General features: G+C 44.0%; 1 protein-coding gene across 1 annotated transcript in view; it reads left to right on the top strand.

The window, feature by feature from the left end:
• The window catches only part of LOC8043073 (HEAT repeat-containing protein 3), a 52,457-nt gene that overhangs the window by 23,495 nt on the left and 8,256 nt on the right, over positions 1-20,706 (top strand). Inside the window, exons 6-15 of the mRNA XM_029970456.4 lie at positions 2,478-2,612; positions 2,686-2,825; positions 5,815-5,862; positions 5,926-6,022; positions 6,090-6,175; positions 6,277-6,422; positions 7,129-7,265; positions 13,754-14,001; positions 16,816-16,989; positions 17,575-17,695. Of these exons, the coding sequence (XP_029826316.1) occupies positions 2,478-2,612; positions 2,686-2,825; positions 5,815-5,862; positions 5,926-6,022; positions 6,090-6,175; positions 6,277-6,422; positions 7,129-7,265; positions 13,754-14,001; positions 16,816-16,989; positions 17,575-17,695 (1,332 nt within the window). The remainder of the gene's footprint in view (positions 1-2,477; positions 2,613-2,685; positions 2,826-5,814; positions 5,863-5,925; positions 6,023-6,089; positions 6,176-6,276; positions 6,423-7,128; positions 7,266-13,753; positions 14,002-16,815; positions 16,990-17,574; positions 17,696-20,706) is intronic.

Raw genomic sequence — 20,706 nt, 5'->3', positions numbered from 1 at the left:
TGCATACAGGAGGCACTAACTTACTGTAATATCTCGAGATATAGCCCGCCTAAAATCGAAAGAAAATGGGATGAAAATAGGGAGTGGGCTAACTTTTGGTGTGCAATCAAAAAAAGGGTTGGCAAAATGCTAGTTTCTGATTCTGTGACCTGCAGAACTTGTGACTGCTGGGAGGAGAGATTAACCAAAGAAGTTTGCGCTTCCCAGTGAGCAATATTCGTTTATCAGCCCCAGTCTTGGCTGAGTAACAGCATTTCTGCTGAGGTCACCGTTGGCCAGGGTCCTGCAATTACTGGCAGTCGGCTGTCTTTTGGTATTTTTGAAAAAAATGGCAAATTGTGCCAAAAAGGGGTGTGTGTTATCTTTCGGAAGTGGGGCATCTTTCGGGATTTTACAGTATGTGGTACAATCTTTGTCAAAAGTTCAGAGCCCGCCGCATGCTTGGCCAGGGCCAAGCATGCGGTGCCTCCCTTTAAAGGGGTCCTGTACGGCAGCCCTGTTAACGTCGGCACTCGCTGGTTAGTGCCTTTGTCATCGAGGTGAGTGCGGCAAGGAGAGAGTGAAGTTCCCCTTCACTCTCAAAACCTTCGCAGTCATCGAGTGCCGACGATAGCAGCGCCGCCGCAAGAAACTGATCTCGCTCTGACCATGCGTACACTGGGCTTTGGACTTTCGACACAAACTGTGCCTGTATGAGAGTGTTGTGTTTGGGCGGTTTTATGTTGTACTTTCTTCACTACCGTAAAATACCGGGCAAGCGCCCACTCAAAATTTAGAGATAATCGCGATAAAATGGGGGATGGGCGCTTGTCCGGTCATCAATTTTACATATCAATGTGCTGTGCATATTTCTCAGATCTTACAAATTTGGAAATGGGCGCTTAGTGTGGAATGGGCGGATGCTCGGTATTCTATGGTATGTGGGCCGTAGATTTTCCGGTTTTAACTGAAAAACGCCGATAAACATCCGTCAGTGTCAAAAGTACAAAATCTGTTAAAACCGAAAGACAGATTTCAAGAAATGTTTTCTCCAAGTGAGGACTGTTTTCGTTGAAACCCTCTCGTCTTAGACGTTCGTCGGGCGCATACTCTTTACCTGAATCGAGCACCGTGGCAGTCCTCAAAATAATTATGTTGAAGAGTATGCAGGCATTGGATCATGTTCAGACTCATTGTGAGTGGTTTGCAAGTGCTGTCGCATTAGAATGAGAGTAAAGCATTACAAGGGAGTATACCAATTGTACAATAAATTTGAACTCTTGGTTTCTCACGACTATTTCCATCAGTAATCAGTTATTAGCATCCATACAAAATAAATTGCCGAAATGTAACAATTTAAAAAAATAAATGAACACTAAAACATCTGCAGATTTTCCTTATAATAAACACCGGAAATTTATAGCCTACTTATAGACCTTTGCAATAATCGCCTTCTGGGCGGTGCCATCTTTGTCTACTGGGCTGTAGAACTTGTCCTGAGCGTGCATAGTAGCTCTCTTCCACGATATATCTGACGCTGCACATGCTTCCACACTGCCCACTGACTTGGCATTTTTTGCCCGAGTGATTAAGCGCTGGAAAGGTCTATATCCAGCAATTTTATTAGTTTAGGATGTGTTACTTTGAAAAAAAAAAATTATATATTTGTTACAGTTACATGAACTCCTGAAAGTAATGCCATTACTTTTTTGTTACTTTTCTGATATCACTATGGATAACATGAAAAATCGAGGGCAGAGTAACCAAATGCCACGCTGCAAGTTTATTTGATGGAGTGAAATATAGCTACGGCTTGTTGTAACCAAGCAGTAGTTGCTTCTCAAAGTTTTTTGTCCTTTGTCGTGAATGTCGATACGGCCTACATCTTCCACAATTAAGTTCCAGACTTGCATTTAAAAAAAAAATAAGCATATAAGTTGCTTTATTGAACAAGGAAATTTTTGGGGAAAAAGAAAACGTTTGCCAAATTAGGTGAGACAGAGTATGGTACCATGCAAAAGCTGTATAGGGTCATTCCATGTCAAACGCCGCAGACGTTTCGCTCGACTTTTTACTAAATTATTGAATGATGCCTAGTTTTATGCCCATTTGCCCAAAAAGCCGCGAATTTTCTTTTAAAAATCGGGGGTGATCGAGCGCAACGTATGGGATATTTAACATGGAATGACCCTATACTGTACTTGTACACCATGCACAAGTGGTGTTCACTGCAGGATGCATGTGTAGAACAGCACATCAGGGGTTCTGCTATTTGCACGTTTTCTAATTGGTTTCAGGTAGGCAGCATATTTTCTCAAATTTATTTGGGGGAAACACATGTAGGTGTTCTTTAGAATCCAACTCGAGCAAGCACCCACATGAAATTGTGACATCTTTATATCCTGATTTTGTGTGGGTGCTTGCTCGTAATTTTATGGTAATGTCTGTCATTCCCCTTCAGGTTCATAATATACATTCCATTCCTTGTGCATTTGCAGGCCATTGCCTGCATGCTGTATCAGAAGACAATCCAGAGCTGGCCGAAAACATAGGCAACCTCAATGGGCTAGAGGGTGTTTTTCAAGATCCCTCTTATGATCCAGCACACATACTGCTTAAGGTTCTAGCATCAGGTAAAGGTTTGACTGCTTTCAAGCTTATTCAGACAACTTCTGACTGCAATGGTATTTTATTGTTCTTTCCAAGGAATCCTTCTAAATCTTTCCGAAACACAGGAGGCAACATCTGCTTCGCCGGCATTGGTAGTGTCTGTGCTTGTGAGCGCATTGTCATTGCCCGTCCTTGAGGACATCACTAGATTGTCACACATTGTGACAGAGGTCAAGGTGAGAACCCTGTTTGCTCTAATTAATGTCTATTGTGTAGGGTACCTTAAATCTGAAATCTCGGAAGACCAATGCCTCGGTGGCTGTTCAATCTTTAATTTGACCCCCCCTTTTCTGGATAAAGAAAAAAAATAACTACCTATCCATAGCAGAGTTTGCATACCAGGAATTAATGCATTATGTCAGTTTGTTAATTAGAAAAAACTTTATTTAAGGCAGGCAACATTCTAATCACATGAGTGAAGTCTTGTAATGTTCAAATGCCTCTTGTTCTTAGTAATGGTGCCTTTGAAGTGACCTGCAACATGACAAGTTTGATTTACTTTCATGCAATAGGGTTGTACACTACTATGATAAGCTACTTTTTTTGTTTTCTTTTTTTTTATTGTGCAGTTTATTGAGCTTGGGAAGGATGGTGTAGTGTTTACACATGTCAGGTTCTTGGGGGCCTTGCCTCATGAAAAGTGGAATTGCTTTTTGACCACCGTTGGTATGGCCAAAGCTGTGATTTGCAACAGGTGTTTTGCATGGTTAGCTGTGCTGCAGCGAGTTTAAAAACAAGCAAATAATGGGAATAAATTTTGTAAATAGTAAACATTTATATAATTCTGACCGTCATATCTGATCAGCGGAAGAAATATATAAAATTATTAGTCAGTCGTCGTGCTGAGCGGCTCTGATAAATCTGCCGCGCGACGACGAACATGAAGTACTTTGTTCTGAAGCGGCTAGTTTCTCACAGATGGCCATGCATTATTTTCATGGCCAGCCTTTTACATTAATAACTCAAGATTTTGCTATTAAAACAATGGGATAGCACCTAAATTTTGCAATATACATGCACTCGAAATTGAAGCACCCTTTATAGAGCCCTCAATATACCATTCTGGGGTTAATTTCCACTTTTAATGCTTACCACTACTATTGTCTAAGGAGGCAGATACTCAAATTGAAAAATTTTGAGTGACTAAATAGATAGGTTGCACCGTCTATGCCACATGAACGTAATGGAGACTTAGCATTTATGATTGCAAATGGGTATCATCGTCAACAGTATGAGCGGGAACGCCGGAGCGCGTGGCCTTGGATACATGCTGCGCTATCTCGAGGCTGATAAAACAGTAGTGAAGAGGAAGGGCTGCGTGGGTGTACACATCGGAGTAAGTGCACACTCTTGCAGCCTCCTCTCCAGTGGCATAGCCAAGGGGTGAGAGGGGGGGGTCTTATAAGATTTCAGCCCCCCCCCCCCCCCCCCCCAAAATCCAGCTGACCCTATAATATCCTTTAATGGACATCTCAGTGCTTAAAGTTCATTGATGAATTATGAAAAATGAAAATGAAACCAGCGAGACAGGAAATGACAGTGATGCAAGACTCTTGTAAAGCTGGATGCTGACTTACAAGTTCCTAAACTGCAAAATAAAATAAAAAAAAAAAAAATTATTATGATGCGTTAGACATGAAAGCGCTCCAAGATTATTTCTGATAAAGAGAAACGCTGCTGAGCGAGTCACTTAATGAAGGGCTTCGTCTCCACGAAGAGTAGGGTATTTAAAAAATTAAGATAACAGCCTAAGGACCGAGCAGGAAGTGGAAAGTGCTATGAAATGTACATTCTACTGTCTTCATATAGAAAATGATGAGAGGTTCACTTGCCTACGACACCAATGCCAAGATTGGCTTCCTCCCGACTTTGACGAAATGTAATATGATCTTGACAAGGATCACTTGAAGACAAAATGTTGCAGTTTCGGAGAATTCTAAAGCTGCAATGTTGATGTACATGATATGTGTGAAGAGATTTTAGACTGCAGTTTTTTGCTCTCGAAGCAATTTAACCTGGAATTGTCAAGACCTAAAGAACTCTTTCGCTTTATTGTCCAGTATATGGAGATGAGAACGTCTTCCCCAATCTTGGCATTGCCATTCAGGTACTGATAACCTTATCAGTTTCCATTGCTGGCTGTGGAAGGTCGTTCAGCAAGTTGAAATGAATACTTTTTTGTTAGCTTAAATGGACCAGGACAGACTTTGTGATCTTGCTCTGCTGAGAAGAAACCGAGCAAATTGACTTTAATGAGATGTAGAGCTTAGACCAATTTGCTTCAGCAATAGCAAGAAAATTTCTGTTGTGCGTTATGCAGTGCCATGATGTAATAATTTGTCTAAGTGACTTTATCTAAGCAACTTTGCGATTTATCAAACTAGCTGCGTTCGATTTACTTACACCTCCTGCGCCAGTGCAGAAAAGTGTAGGGCAGTCTACTTCTGGTATGTGCATTTAGATACAACCAGAAGTACACCGCCCTACACATTTCTACACGGGTGCTGGAGGTGTAAGTAAACCGAATGCGGCTGCTGTTAACATGCCCACTTTGTTTCTTTTTGGTGTGGTTCAAAGTTATTAAGAACCAATACAGTTTATAAATGTCTTTTCTTTTCTTTGCTACATAGTATACAAAGTACGCTACAAAGTTTCTCGAAGCAAAGTGTCTGTAGAGAGCTATCGTTGTGCATGCTCACTCAGTCAAGTGAATGAACATTGAAGCACACACAGCGACTATCGGTTGAAGGCACACACCAGCTGAGAAACACGAGATAAATAAACTGACCTCCGAGGACACCACATGCCACACTACAAAAACAGGAAGTTGAAATGTGCCTCTGCTTGCTTCTGTATGCACAGCGAGAGCACAGCGATGGCGGCCGCAGTAGGATCGCACTGGGTTGTGACGTTGTGTAAATGCTCCCTTTAGGATTGCCGGCTGTTACTCTGGGTGATTGTTTTTCAACTCTAAATCCCACGAAATTCTGAAGACAGTTTGGAAAGAAATGGGTGTTTATCGGGGCTGATGTTGGATAAGAAAAGGACATGGCAGTGTGGCAAGACATTGAATCTTGCCATGCCAGACTTGTTCTAACTTTCTTTTACCGATTGGGTTCCAATTTTTTTACATGTGGACATTAAAAATTCAAACATTTTTTCTAGGGCTTTCTGAAGAAGAAAAACATTGACACACACTTAGTTGAAGAGAAGGTATGAGCCTTTCCTATATTTCTCCATCGACCCCAGTCCTAATTCGGGCAACATTCCCAACAGGAGCAAGATCTTGAACAGTGCCTCACTGTGGTGTCAAACACCTTGACGGCAAAGCAAATTGCCTTGGAAATTTTGTCCAACTTGTGCTGCTCAGAAGGTACTGTGTTTCAGCATACAACTCTGGGCTGTCCGTCCTAAGTATTGCGTTTGATCTTTACCCTCAGAGGCTGAAGATGATCAGGTAGACGACAGTGACGACAGTGCTGAGGTGTTTACTGGAGAAATGGATGCCGAGGACGCCCCTGCAGTGGTAAGTCATTGAAATGATCGATTTAACTCTCATTGTGCCACGAGTTACTCGCATGGGAGAGCACCACTAATGCTTAGTGTTTTTTTGTTTTTTTTTTCTAGTTTCCACTGAACATTTCATGTGATTTTCATGAAATCCTTGTGGCGCAAAACATAATTTCTAGGGTAACGGACCATGTGAACAACCTTGACGACAGGATTTCTACCAATCTTTTCGAACACAAGCTTGCTGCCGCTGTGCCAAAAAGGTGATAATTCATGCTTACATTGTGGTGTGTAAACTGAATCGCTACACTGGTTTACTGTGTTTTAGAGCTCTTTGACGGGTGCATTATGCTACACCAGCGCTCGGAGAATCTGTCCGGCCCTACGGCGGGCTAGGCGTGGGTGACTTTACTGTATTTAAGAAATTTGGACGAATAAATTTGCTTCATTTATTGTTTATCATGAGATCATCATATCAGCTGAGTGATCCGAAACCATGGAACTAGGGTGGCGATGCGAGCTAGTTGGTGCATATTTTGAAAAAGGGAACACAGCTCGCAAACGACAAGGGCACAAAGCAATAGAAGTACACGGGACAAGCGCTTGACCTTTGTACTTCTTTTAGTTTGTGTCCTTGTCGGTTGCACGCCGTGTTCCATTTTTCAAACCATTAAAACCTTTACTTTGCCTTATTTCTAGCTAATGCTGCAACAATACTGCATAGCTCAGGTTAATCTATTGACTGAAAAACGCATCATAAGCCTTTGTGACACTTAAACTGCTTTGTTCGAAATGTTTATGTACAAAATGCCATAGGGGCCTGCTGCTTTGACATGTTGGCATTCAATTAAACTAGGAATTTGTGAGATTGTCCACTTCTGTTTGTCTTCAAAGGACCCTACAATCCACACTGATCAAAAGCATGTTAACTCATCGCCTGTGTTTGCAACATACATGCCATTGTTACAGGGTTCATGCCGTGAGGTGTCGTGCCTTGCTGTGCATCGCTAACTTGGCCCAGTCATTGGATCCTCAGGATCTTGGAGGACCGGCAGGACTAGTCAGCACTTGGACTTGTCTTGCTCAGATGGCATTTGTTAACATGAGTAAGTTTATCATTACTTGGTAAACTGTTGTGTGCATAGTAGCGAAATTCTTAGATGCAGGTGAGCGTCAGTCTGTACGAGGTTACACAAGTTGCTCGATTGGAGCTAGGCCAGCATGCTGTGACAATTCAGTCATTGCAATTGAGCTGCGCTGCTACGTGTGAAGGACTAGAGGATGTACTGTGACATACTATGTAAACAACTTAATTTTTGCAACTTCAAAACAATTGTAAAAATATTTATCCCGCAAATATATCAGCCCATAGTAAAGAATGCATAGCATATCCCCACAAATCACAAGATTATATGCCTTTGAAATATTCCCAAAACCCTCCTTCCGCAAAATTTATGAAATATTGGGCCTCTAATAACCTCAGGGCAGTGAATAATAGAAAGTGCCTCGGTCGGCTGCTAGTCAGCACTGCTGTTGGCTGACTAGCGCTGTTACCTAGAGGATAACTTTGGGCAGTATACAGCACCAAACGATTAGAGGAGAGCTGCATCACAGTTCGGCCACAGAGCACGCGCTTGCGAGTGGGTCCAGTGATTGTGGCTGTGGCATGTCTCAGAGTTGCGAGAGTTGCTACCCATTGAACCAAACTTTATTGATTGGATGGTGTAGTCAGTGCGAACAGACTGGAACAAAAAGAACCATTTTCTGATGCTCCTCCTGTAAGTTTGAATTTTTCCAATTTTCGCTAATTTTCTTGTTATGGAGGCTGCTATTGCAAAGGACGTGTCAGCCAGTGCTCCACAAAAAGATCAATGTGGATCATGTGCAGCTCGTTTCTACCCAAAGCAGCAATACCTTGGCTGTTCCGCTGGCTGCGACAGAAAATTCCACTGCAGTTGCTTAAACATCGGCCTCGAGGAATACAATATCTTCATGCAATCTGGAACCAGCACTTTCAAATGCACTGGTTGTACCCGGAACCACAGTAAGTCACGAAAAAACCAGGGTGACCTACCAGATATGCCAAATGACAACTTCATGAATGCTTCCTCCACGGGTGGCCAGCGGCAGCACAGGATGACCTCTGCGTCCCCGCCAGTTTGCTGCGTGTGATCGACAGTATGACAAGAAAAATGGATATCCTGACCGCCAAGTTCAAATGCAGGGGTGGAACGGCTGCGCCATTTGCGCCATTTTGCGCCAGACGCATTTGTCTGCGCCATCCTGTGCCATTTTGCGGAAACTGCGCCGCAGCCAATACCTCACGCCATTGTGCTCCAAATCTCACAACATGCGCGAAAAAAATGGTATTTTGCCTTGGTCTTGGTTTTTATCGACTTGATTGGCAACAATGAGCACGTTCAGCTTGGTAGGCCTTGTATTCCTTTGTTCTGTTTATTTTCCCTGTGTATCCCGAGTCGGAAGCGCGCAAAAAAATTCGGGGGTCGGATTCCAAGAGCTGCGTCACCTGTGACTGGATTGTTATTCTTCAACCATAAGCGGTTAAGCAAGTCGGCCGAGGTGAGGTCGAGTTGTTAAACGTCGGATTGCCTGAGGCTCTGCGGCCTGGGATCCGGGTGTCAGCCAATTGAAAACGAAGCAAGATATTCCTTTTAGTACTTTATCATTAGAAGTTGGAACCGCATTCCCGCAAGATAAATCGTGATTTGATAGAACTGAAACGCGGTCTGATCCGAAACCTTGCTGGCCAGCAACTCTCATGCGAGCGGTATATCTGCTCGGCGTACTTTAACCTTGCTCCTGCTTATCGCTTAGAATACGATAACTTCGTTAATTGTAGTCTGTTGCTTCGATGTTGAATTGTACAACAGGATAAACTCGAAATTTATGGCCCTGTTCTTCCGCGCAACTGCACGTCCGTTGCTTATGCGCGTCACATGGTTCGCACATATAATTACTGTGTTGAGCACGTGTGGGTTATGCTATAAGCAGTGCTGGTTTGCATTTTGAGCAGCTGAAAGCCACTCAGAAAGTATCAAGGACACTATCTTCAGAAACATATGGTACTTGCTTTTCGGTTCTCATTAAGGCTCACAACATTTCAAGTTTTCGCATCTGTTACACTGTTATCCCATCTACCTAGCTTTCTAACCACTCATATTCATCTGTGCTGCTAAGCGCAATTGAAATTGCTCCCGTGCTCGTCTAAGACACAAGCCTGAAGTGCAATGAAAACTGATTTGAGCTGCTCCTAGCCTGCTCCAGAACATAGTTTTAGCTGCTCCCAACCTGCTCCAAAACAGCAGTTTCAGCTGCTCCCGTGGCTGCTCCCAAGTATATTTCATGAGTTCCACCCCTGAAATGCCTCAAAGCTGAAAACCAACAGCTTCGCTCCGAAGAGCAGCAACTTTGCAAGAACCTAGTGGATTGTCTCCCAATCCCATCTTCACCGCCACAACTTTATGCTACTACTGCCGCCCCGACATCCCGCGTGTCTTTAGCGGCAAGCGAGGCTTTGTTTGCATCACCCGCCTTTGCACACCCGAACAACTGGCCTTCTCTTCCATGTTCGAACTCGACAACTCTCGTGGAACCTGCCCTTCTTCCGCCACCATCAGATTTTCGTGGTGGGGATGATCGCGAGCTTGACGAATGACGGCTTCACAGATGTCAAGCCTCAACGACGTACCAAGCCTTCTACTGGCACTGCTAAATCAGACACTGTGCAGGCTTTTGCTAGGCCCCAGCGTTGAATGGCACTTTTTGTATCCCGACTTTGACCGGATACATTGGTTGCCGATGTCCAGGCGCTTGTCGAGCCGTTCTGAGACGGGAAGTCAATTGTCTGTTCCAAAATGGTAACTCGATTTCCCTCGTATTCTTCCTTTCATTTGTCTTGTGACCAGGCCGTGTTTGACGCCATTAACAAACCGGAAGTTTGGCCGGAGGGCACATTTTCCACCAGTTCCTTGGCCAGCTTAACCCTGCTCGTACTTATCCCCTCGAAACGACATCAGATGTAAATGGTGGAAATGCATAGCATTTTTTATCAAAATGTTCGAGGACTGCGCACATAGGTTGACAAGTTTATGTCTAGTCTTATTACTGCCAACTTTGACGTTATTTGTATATCAGAAACTTGGTTCTGCGATGGCGTTCCGAATTCGAAGTACTTTATACCTAACTACAATGTCTACCGCCGCGGCAGAGACATTATAAGCACAGGGCAAAAAGTAGGTAGAGGCGTATTAATGACGCTTCACTCTTTGCTTGAGTCACATCGAAGGTTCGACCTAGAATCATATTCAGAATTCTTATGGGTAGAAATTAAAACTGCCGATGGCTTTAATTACCTTATTGGAAACTACTATTTTCCACTGCTGTGCGATCCTTCAAGTTTTATTGAACATCTTGAAACACTAGAACAACAGGTAAAATTCGATAGGTACAGAGTTCAAATGTACGGGGATCTTAACCTTCCTGAAATAGATTGGTCATTAGACTTTGTAAACGGTGGCGACTTAATCACGTCAAATAAGGCAGCTGGGTTGTTATCTTTTATACATTTTTGTGGGCTGAATCAGCTTGACAGTTTCGAAAACTCCGCTGGTAATGTTTTTGCCCTAGTGTTATCAAATATTCAAATTGAATCAATTAGAACTGTTTTGATCCCTCTAGTACAAATGGATGGGTATCATCTACCTCTCAATGTTCAAATATGGCTTCCAAGAAAGTTGCAAGCATTGAACAGACCCTCTGCTTACTGTTACCCCAAAGGAGATTATTTGGGAATGTATAAATACCTTCATAATTATAACTGGAGCGCTCTTCTTGCAATAGATGACACCAATCTCGCAACAGAAGCGTTTACGTCAGTTGTGCAAGACGCAATTAGCATTTTTGTTCCAAAACGCAATTCTCAACTTTCTGTTTGCCCGGACTGGTTTTCCAATGATTTAAAAATGTACCTTAAGAAAAAAGATCATTATCATAGAATTTTTGTAAAAACAGGCTCTAGTTCTGGTGCACTCAATTTAGTAATTATTGTTCTCTTGTCAAAAAATTTTACTCTCGCAATAAACAGTTACATCTTGATGATGTCGAGCGCAGTCTGAACCACTGCCCCAAACTTTTCTGGAAGTTTGCAAAGTAGCACGCTCGTAACAATGGCATGAAATTTCACTGCGGGATTGTTCTTCTGGAAACACTAAGTATTTTTCGTCCCCACCAGAGGTGGCAGGTCGTTTTGCACACTATTTTAGTCAATGCCACACAGTTGGTCAGCCAACTATTCAGCCTATTGACATGGAATTAAGCTGCCAGGATGTTTTATCGGGCTTTAGAATAGATACGGATGAAATTGAGGAAGGTATCAGAAACATTAAACCGAAGTTATCTACTGGAGTAATTTGTATTCCGAGCTTTATAATCAAAGGTTGTGGTGACTTGTTTTCACCGATTTTAAAACACATTATCAACTTGTCACTTTGCCCTGGTTTGTTCCCTTCGTTATGGAAGAAAGCAGTTGTCGTGCCAATATTAAAGGAGCTGTGCAACAATTTCAGTGCTTTGCTTAAATAATTTGGGACTTGTTGTCTCGACCTTTCTGAACCAAAGAACAAAAAAACCACATTTGCCTGCACGCCTTAGTTTTTATTTTAAAAATTGTCCAAGATTGAGGTTTTCGGCACCTCTCAACTCTTTCACCATCTTCCGAGTCACGTGCGCTCTGACGTGAATGAGGGACGCGCGGGGTTCCAGTGTTTGGAATTCTCTAGCACGTACAAAGTCTTTACCCCTTTGCGGTCATATGTCGGGCCAGGCCCAACATCGGAGAAACATGCTTCCGGTCAGGAGTCGGGCGTCGCCCGACACGCTTTCCCACATCCTTTTAAACATGCTCCTTCGCTCTTTTTGCTGGATTGGTGGTGCCATATCTTGGAAAACACTTCAATCACATCACTCTTGAAAGGGTTCGAGTTTCTTCTCATACAGGGCAGGACTAGTCATAAAAAAAAACAAAAAAACATGTTCCATGTTGTATGTTTTTTTGCGCAACGGAGGAGTGCGCAAATTTCAACTTCGCTGGCACGACAGTTATAGCCACAATCCAGCCACGCTCGTTTTATGTAACTCTCTGCGTGATGGAACTGAAAGTGACAACGATTTCAGTGAAGAGGACGACTATATCCCTCCATCACATGATGGAGAGGCGATCTCTGTGACTTGAGTGAAAGTAGTGATGAATATGAAACGACTGCGCAAGACAGCGGCCGCGGAGCCGCTCCGCCGCAAACATTTTTCCGGAGTTTGTGCACAAACAATCTCCCGGACTTTCCTGTCCTTATGATCAGTGTGAGACGTTACCTTTGTACGCCAAAATAATTTTACTTTTCCGGGACCCATGCGTCTAAAATAGTTCCTGACCGGAATAACCATTAAGTTGGTCGGAGTATCTGACCGCAAAGGGTTAAGCATTGAATCAGTGCAAAAAAGAATGATACGCATTTTATTTGATAGACACTTTCAGCATCGCTTTTATTATGATTATGAATTTCTTCTTAATAGTAGTGTTTTACTTAAGTCTTTGTCAAATAGAAGATTCGAGCGTGTTCTGATTTTTTTGCACAGGGTGGTAAATGGTTGGACTGATGCTAACCTACTTCTGAATTCTGTCGATTTTCATGTTCCTTGTCGCGTTACCAAAAGTTTCACTGTCTTTTACATTCAATTTATGTCTAAACTCTCACCACTGTCCCGTATGCAAATTTCATTTAATAGAATCAGATCCTCTAGCTTGGACATTTTCACAGATCTCCCAGTTTTTTGCCGGAACTTGGCAAGTCTAGTTTAAGGTTGAAAGTCTATTACATTTTGTGTGAAGTGTGCAACCTATTTGTAGTCATGCTAATTTGTATATTTGAAGCTGTGCGTGTGTTGTGTTTCTTCTTTTTATCTTGTGTGCACCAATGTAAAGACCCGCGTGGTTGTTTTGGGGCACATTAAATAAACGCTATTATTATTATTATATTATTACGACTATTTGTACAAATGTCATATTTTAGCACTTAGGCTAATGCCCAGGATGCACACATTTCATCACACCAGTAGGAAGACCTGCGTGGTTGTTTTGGGGCACATTAAATAAACGCTATTATTATTATTATATTATTATGACTATTTGTACAAATGTCATATTTTAGCACTTAGGCTAATGCCCAGGATGCACACATTTCATCACACCAGTAGGTTTGATGACAGCCTTCCAACTGTGAGAAAAGCTGGAAATAAAAGCACAAAGATATTGCAGTAAATATTAACAGAACTGGTTTGTTTAGCTCTTTATCCTCCCAGTTTACCTTATTAGGTGTTTGAGATTGTTTCATTGTACCCCTTGCAGGTTTCTCATTTCAGGGTTACTATGCTCGTTGATCCTTACCAGCTTGCGTGTGTTTTTGCATTTGTTTGATTTGAGCTTTTTTATAGGAAAGTTGTAAAGATGCTAGAGTCAGTCACATGTGATGGATCTGGAGCCTTCTGATATTTTAAGAATTCTTTTTTGAATTTCTTTCAGATCCCAAGGACTTTGAGTTTTTGGAGGCAAGCACAAGTGCTTGCCGGTCTGTGCTTCAAGCTCTAGCTACGGCCGTTGAGAGCGGCAATGTTAACGGGGCTGCTCTGCCCAATATGTCGGATGAAGAGCTGAGAGTTCTGTCTCAGGTTGGCTTGCAGTGTACAGACGGAGCAGTGAGAACCAATGTCACCCGTATTATGGCAACACTGGGGTGCCTGTTCGGAGGATCCCAACCCGACGTGCTCAAGGTTGGTGTTGGCTTCACTTTTGTGGAGCGAAGCAGCAGACATGGCCCCCCCCCCCCTCCCCTGTACAGCCTCTGCCAATTACTAAACTGTTTTATATCTAAATTCGCTCAAAACAAAAGTAAAAATTTTTCGAGAATATAAATCGGAAGATATAACCTTGGCTGATCAAGAAAAGGCTTAGAGTGCCGTGAATGGGAGCCAGTAAAGCCATTCAATGTTCCCAGAGTACTGAAACCCCCAAACTTTGTTTTGGGATTACACAGTAGACCTGTTGCAAAACGTACAGCGCCACGACGGCAGGGAATTTCGGGAACCCTCGGTACAGATCACGCGCTTTCTCGTTGCGCCTCCGCAACTGCGCGTGCATCTTGGCAGCTACCGCCAGCATCCATTGCAGCCATCCACCATCCCGCCCATCTGCTGAGTCGTACGTTTGCGGCGTAGCATATCTGTGGCAGCGTAAAGGCATCGCAGTGATGTGATTGCTGTGCCAATTGCGCCAAACTGCTCCAAGTGGCTAACCCTGCTACATCCTGCTACATTTTGCCAAAATATGGGTAATCTGCGCCAAGCCTGTGCCAAAAAAACAATATTGGTCGCCTTTCAAATCGAAACTAAAATCAGTACCGTAATTGAGGACGCAAGTGTTATGTGGCGCAAGCGGCCGCCCGACACAAAGTCCCCTCCATCGGTTGTCCATTCTGTCTTGCATGATTTTCCCGCCATCTTGGTTTCGCGTTCTCGTCGTCTCGTGGGTCTCGTCTCGTGTCGTTTTTTTTTTTTTTTCAAATATTTTTAACGATAGACGCAAGCGTGTGTGGGCGCTCCAACGCTAGCGTGCCGGGTACCAGTCATGCCGTCATGCTGTGAAACGAAACCACGTTTCTGTGCGGCGGAAGTTTTTTTTTTAGCTCAAGCCCTCGCTCCTGAAAACAATGGTTGTGGGAAAACTATATTTGGTCCCTGCTTTCCAATCACTGTGGTCGCGCGACATCGGGTGTTGCCATCCCCACGTCGCTGCAGATAAGGCGCATTCTAAAATGAAACAAAATACCGCTGCATGTTCATCAACATTCCTGTTTGTCTCTAAATCATAGGTCACTACAAAAATCCCTCTTTAACCCAATTGACTCCTGTGTCGAAGTATTGATTACCAAGGTTTCTCTCGGTGGGCTTTCTTTCGAAAAGAACCCCAGTACGTGAAAAATCTGCCGCGAAAGAAAGTTGGGGAAGAGAAGTGAGCTAAAGTAAAGAAGGCAACGTCTGCACACTGAACCCGCACAGCGCGCTTGTTTGTCTCAAGTTCTGTCGTTGCACAAAGCGCTTCAAGAACTTTTTGACCCTGGCTCGCGATTTCTTCCATCGATGCACTCATGGTTCTTTTGTTTCTTTTTCGTGTGTGTGTGTACATGTTTAGCTTGTACTTTGCTTGCCGGCCTGGCAAGCACGCACCACTGGACTGTTTTCTGTCTTATGCTCGACAATTACATTTTGCATACATTTTGGAAATCAGTCGGTGACGGAGCGGAGTGGCATGGTTTCGGTTTCGATTGAACAGCCGTTGTTTCCGCTCGTGCGGCGAAGCACGCGCAACTGCAAGCCTGCAGAACTTGCCCTCACGTGCATGCGAACATGATTGTACGACAGAGGCACCAGCCGGGACGCTTGCAATTGATTGTTTTACGTTTGCTTACTTTTTACGAAAATCTGGCATTCGGGAACCAGTAAAACGGTGGCAAGTGATTTTTCGGAATTGCTCGGCGACTCCTACAGCACTGTACGCTTGTGGGATGTCTCAGCACTAAAAACACAACCAGCGAGTTCCGTCACAACATGTCACATCAAGCACAACACAAAATGCCCTTCGTTTGTGCAGCACTTAAAACATTTTTTTTTTCTAAGAATATCTGTTCCGAAAACCACTTTTGCTGCTCCAAAACACTGTCTTAGCTGCCCCAAAAGCCACTTTTGCTGCTCCAGAACACTGTTTTGGTTGTTCCAAACACCACATTTCCTGCTCTAAAACACTGTTTTGGCTGCTCCAAAAGGTGCTTCAAAATGGCTTAGACCAATCACATCACTGGCATCGCAACAGGTGAACTTATTTGAATACGTTACTCGTCGTAACTTACCTTCACGTATTGAAGTGTCACCGAATCCACTCATTTTGCATCGCAACCGTGGCAGGTTTCAACCAGGTTCGACAAAGCGTTGGTGCGGCAGACGACAGAGCCGGTATACAAAGGAGAGGGATGAGAAAGGGGCAGCCGTTGGCTCGTCGCTCGCTCGACTCGGCTGCTCAAAAGTTGTTGCCGGAGTAACCTGCGCCTGCTCGCATATGCCACGTGGTCACGTGGTAGCGGGAGGAGGGCTGTACCGAGGACTCCCATTATTCGTTGTGCGGCGCGCGCGGGCTTTTGGGATTTTTGCAAAGGGTCTATTGATCGCTACACGACGACAGCCCTGTGCACTCAATCGAACCGGAGTGGGCAAGCTGGCCCGTATTTTCCTTTTGTGGCTTAGATCACGGGCTACTTTAAAGAAGAACACTAGCGAAAACGGAAACCGACACGCAGCCGCCTAAGATTCGCCGACTGTTTCAAGCTCATGTGTGCACATTTTTTTATTATTTTTTTTAGCATTATTATAAGGTTAACATGGGCTGATCAGAAAGTTTTATTTACTCGTTTGTACAGTTCAAGATGAGGCTGTGGAATTCAGTATTCGGGTAACATTCAGTGGTGCTAGGAGGCTGTGCCCATCTCAATTCCCTTGTGTCTAACTGCTGCTCTTCCTCCCCCGTTTCATTTGCAGAAAGTGGGACAATATCTGCTCGAAGTGGCTTCAAAAGATTCCGACATTACAGTGGTGACAGAAGCTCTCGATGCCACCTTTGACGTATTTGCTGAAGACTCGACCGACCAGACGGCTGTAGAAATTGAATTGGTACCCAAGTTGAGGCTGGTGCTGCCTGCCTTTAGAGCTAAGGTTTGTCGCAATTGTATCAAGTTTGCGAATGGTGCCTGCATATAAAATGAGCATGCCCTATTTCATAGCAGTGCAATGAAGTATGTTTACGGCCGGTTCGTTAAGTAGAAAAGGGCACATAAAATCTTCGTTGCACAGTTTAACGTTGCTCTTATCAGTTCCTTGGTGGCTTTTTTGACTGCCCTAAATAAATCCTTTGGAAAGTTAATTGAACACCATCCTCACATGTCTAGTCTCATTCAAGAGATAAATAAAGCAGTGGTGTCTGGTGTTTCTTTATCGCTAGAACGCAAGTAATTTGCACTTCAAAAATTATTTGTGTTCTTGCCTAAATGATTGTGGTATTTTGTAAAATGTGATGACCAAAACTGGCTGAGACTAGTCTTGGTTCAGGTGAATGTTGAGAGTTGTGCGCAATAAACAATACACTATGTTGGTGGAATCTGCCCAATTGGTGAGCTCTACACAATGTACCATAAATATTGTTTTCCTCCCATTCTCCCCTTGTCTCTATAAAAGGTCCTTTACATTGCATTTGAATAATAAGGTAATTTTTATTTGCAATTTTTTTTTTTTTAATTCCAGGTCAACCAAATGAAGAAATCGTTAGGAAAACACTACCCCGTCGTCATGACAGCCAAGACAAACTTGGTGCGTTTCCTGAAGTACAAAGATCAGCGGGAGCACACACAGAATAGAACAGCAGGTTAGTCTACCTTAGTAGCAGTCAAACCAGGCACGTAGCCAGGGGGGGAGGGGGGTCTGCCCCCCCCCCCCCCCCAACATCTTCCATTTTGTTGGGACTTTCTCCCACTCATACAGCATTTTGTCATGGGCGCCCCCCCCCCCCCCTTTAAAAAAGAAAATCCTGGCTGCGTGCCCGAGTCAAACATAAAGTGTATGCCTTTTTGTTTGAGTTTACCCACAAGACGGTAAGACATCCTTATTCGCATATTCGTTACTGTGTATTAGTGATGGAATATGGCACGATACAATTGTGTCTTATTAATATGAGCACCTCCGTTCCCCCCCCCCCCCCCCCCAAAAAAAATGTCTATAAAAATGAATCGAGGGCAAGATCACAAATAATGTGAACCACAAGCATTGCCCCAAAAAAACACCGGTCTCTGGCCACTTTTTTTACGCCAAACGGTCTTGCCTCCTTTTAAAGGGGCCCTGCAATCATATTTAAGCACCTACCTTTTTTGCGGTTTTCACGTCTCTTGGGGTTCGAGCAAGCCAGCGGGCATGGAGAGAGTAACTAAATATCGGTGCGTCATATTTTAACCGGACGACGCGGAAACCTCCACCGACAAGGGCGACCCGCGGTACCGAAAGTGTACAAAATGTGACGTCTTTGGTCCTGGGCTTACTGCTGGTCAGAGCCGCTAAAAGCTTCTTTTTAGTCAAAATACAACATATAAGTTGTGCAAACCGTTTCAGTTATTTATAAAAGTAGTTTTTGTTCAGTATTTTAGATCAAAAAAGAAACGAATGCAGTTCATAAAGTACGGAAACAAGAAATGACCCGTCGACATACCCGCCACCAAGTGGTGGAAAAGGCGGCGCATACTAGAAAGGAGTAGTGGGGTCAGGTGCCGACACGGAAAGGTCCCGGATGTATGCGGCGGCGCTGCAGTCGTATGGGCAGGAGGATCCGACCGGCTCCGAGCGTTCCGAAAGCCTTCGGCGAGAAGCTTTGTCTTGCGGTTTGGCCGTTTCGCGGTATGGCAGTGCAAAGTAGCTCCCATTCTGAACTGATCTTTACCCCGTGTTTGCTGTCGTTTGTGGCCAATGAAGTGTCATGCCGAATTAGTATTTAATAGCGCAGCAAATGCAATGAGAGCCGCTCTGGCTGCCCGCTGCATACAGCCTATCCACAACACGCTTTAATGGCGCCCTCTCGCGCCGTCGACTCGGAGTGCGGCAGCCGTGAGCGCTCGATGAGCTCACTACTTCTCCTCTAGTTCGCGGCCACTCTCAAGCAACCAAGGACGTCATGAGGAACATTATTTTTTACTTGTTTTTGTAATTTTAATTTGCCTATAACTTTTAATATAAAGGGAATTTCGAGAAAAGAAAAGTTTCACGAAGTTATTACGTTCAGTGCGCCCAGGTTCAGTGCAAATTAAAAATTAGTAAAAAGTCATTGCAGGGCCCCTTTAAGTGACGAGGGAACTGTCCTGCCTTTACTTTTGTGCACATGATTTACGAATATTCTTAAGGTTTATCGCCTGCAACTGTGGTACACCTAGGAAGTGAAGGACAAGTGACCCATTTGACCGGAGGGCCCTAAAAAATCGAACTATTCTTCGGTGCAGAGGTTTCTCTCTCTCTCAGGAAGGGCAAGCAGCTACGGACAATTATGATATTCTTAGTGTACAGTCGCCGACAGATTTTTCGGACATGGAAAGGACCCTGAAATTGTCCGAATAATCAAGTGGTTCGAAAAATCAATTTCAGCCAAAATATCAAATTTTCGAACATAGTCCGCTGTGTATTGGCCGCTTTCCACTTGCTTGATGTCAATTTTAAGTTCTCGTGCAACTTCCACTTTATATTGTTTACTTTTCACTTGTTTGTTCATCTGTTTGATCACAGTGCTGCACTTTGTCGGCACCTTCATTGGCACAAACAGCGAAGTTGAAGTTGGTGTATTTGTAGACAACGTTTAGTCCACCAAGCTCGCCTCAATACTAAGCCTATCAACAAAAAACCTTCGTGCTCAAAGACTACAAGAACAGCAGACAGCCGCTCTTCTCGCGGTTGCACTCGAAAAACGCTGACCACGAGAAGCGCTGGAAGAGCCATAAGAATAAGCAGACGGTGGCCTTGTTGGCTATAGCAGAACCGGAAAACTCGACTATAGCCTCAACTCGGCTTGTTCATTGCGGAGGACGTGGTATTGAGGCTACAAGGCAAAATCAAAAAAGCCGAAATGGCAGTGACTAAGCTCACGGCGCTGTCGCGGTGGCTGTTTTGTGGCTGTAAACTGAGGAAATCACACAAATTATGTCCGTAATATCGAGCAATAAGCTTTATGGTGTCCGAAATTTCGGTCAATGTTATACATTAACTCTGTGGGGTGGTGAAAACGTCCGAATGATTGGACGTTTTCGAAAAATTGGCGTCCGAAAAACTGGTCAGGGTCTGTAATCTGTGACCCAAGGGCTTTCCTTTACTTTTTTTGCACTTCTGGTTCGTTTTTAAAAAGAGCCTGCATTCGTAACAACGAGACAAAAATGTATGTATTTGCCGAGTTTATTCACAAACTCGCCAACCGTAGTCCGGACTGCAGGTTTCTCTAAGAATGAGGCAGAATTGTGCGGGGACGGATTGGTCCTGGACAATTTTTGTTTGCACAGCCAACACCACCTAGAAGAGAAGGCCTTTCCCCCGGAAGTTGTTGCTACTGGATTCACGTAGCATCGCCTAGCTTGCATCAGCATTGCCGCCAGCATGTCTCATAGCAAGTGCGATACTAGCATGCGGCGACGCCAAGATGGACACGTCTGGTGTTTTGTGGCGACTCTCGCTGAGCCTGAACAGGTTTGCCATTTGGGACAGGCCGGGGATCCATCGACGATGGCGTCGTTGCACAGGCCTCGTCTTCTAGGTGGTGTAGCGGGTGTCCATATTAACTGGCTCCATATCGAGACACGACTGCAAAAACCATGAGGTGCACCTAGCCAACAGACAAAAACGTGGCTTCGCGTG

This window comes from Ixodes scapularis, unplaced genomic scaffold (assembly GCF_016920785.2).
Source record: "Ixodes scapularis isolate PalLabHiFi unplaced genomic scaffold, ASM1692078v2 PGA_scaffold9__187_contigs__length_104089568, whole genome shotgun sequence".
In the NCBI taxonomy this organism is placed as follows: Eukaryota; Metazoa; Arthropoda; class Arachnida; order Ixodida; family Ixodidae; genus Ixodes; species Ixodes scapularis.
This window is presented reverse-complemented; position numbering and strand designations above follow the sequence as displayed.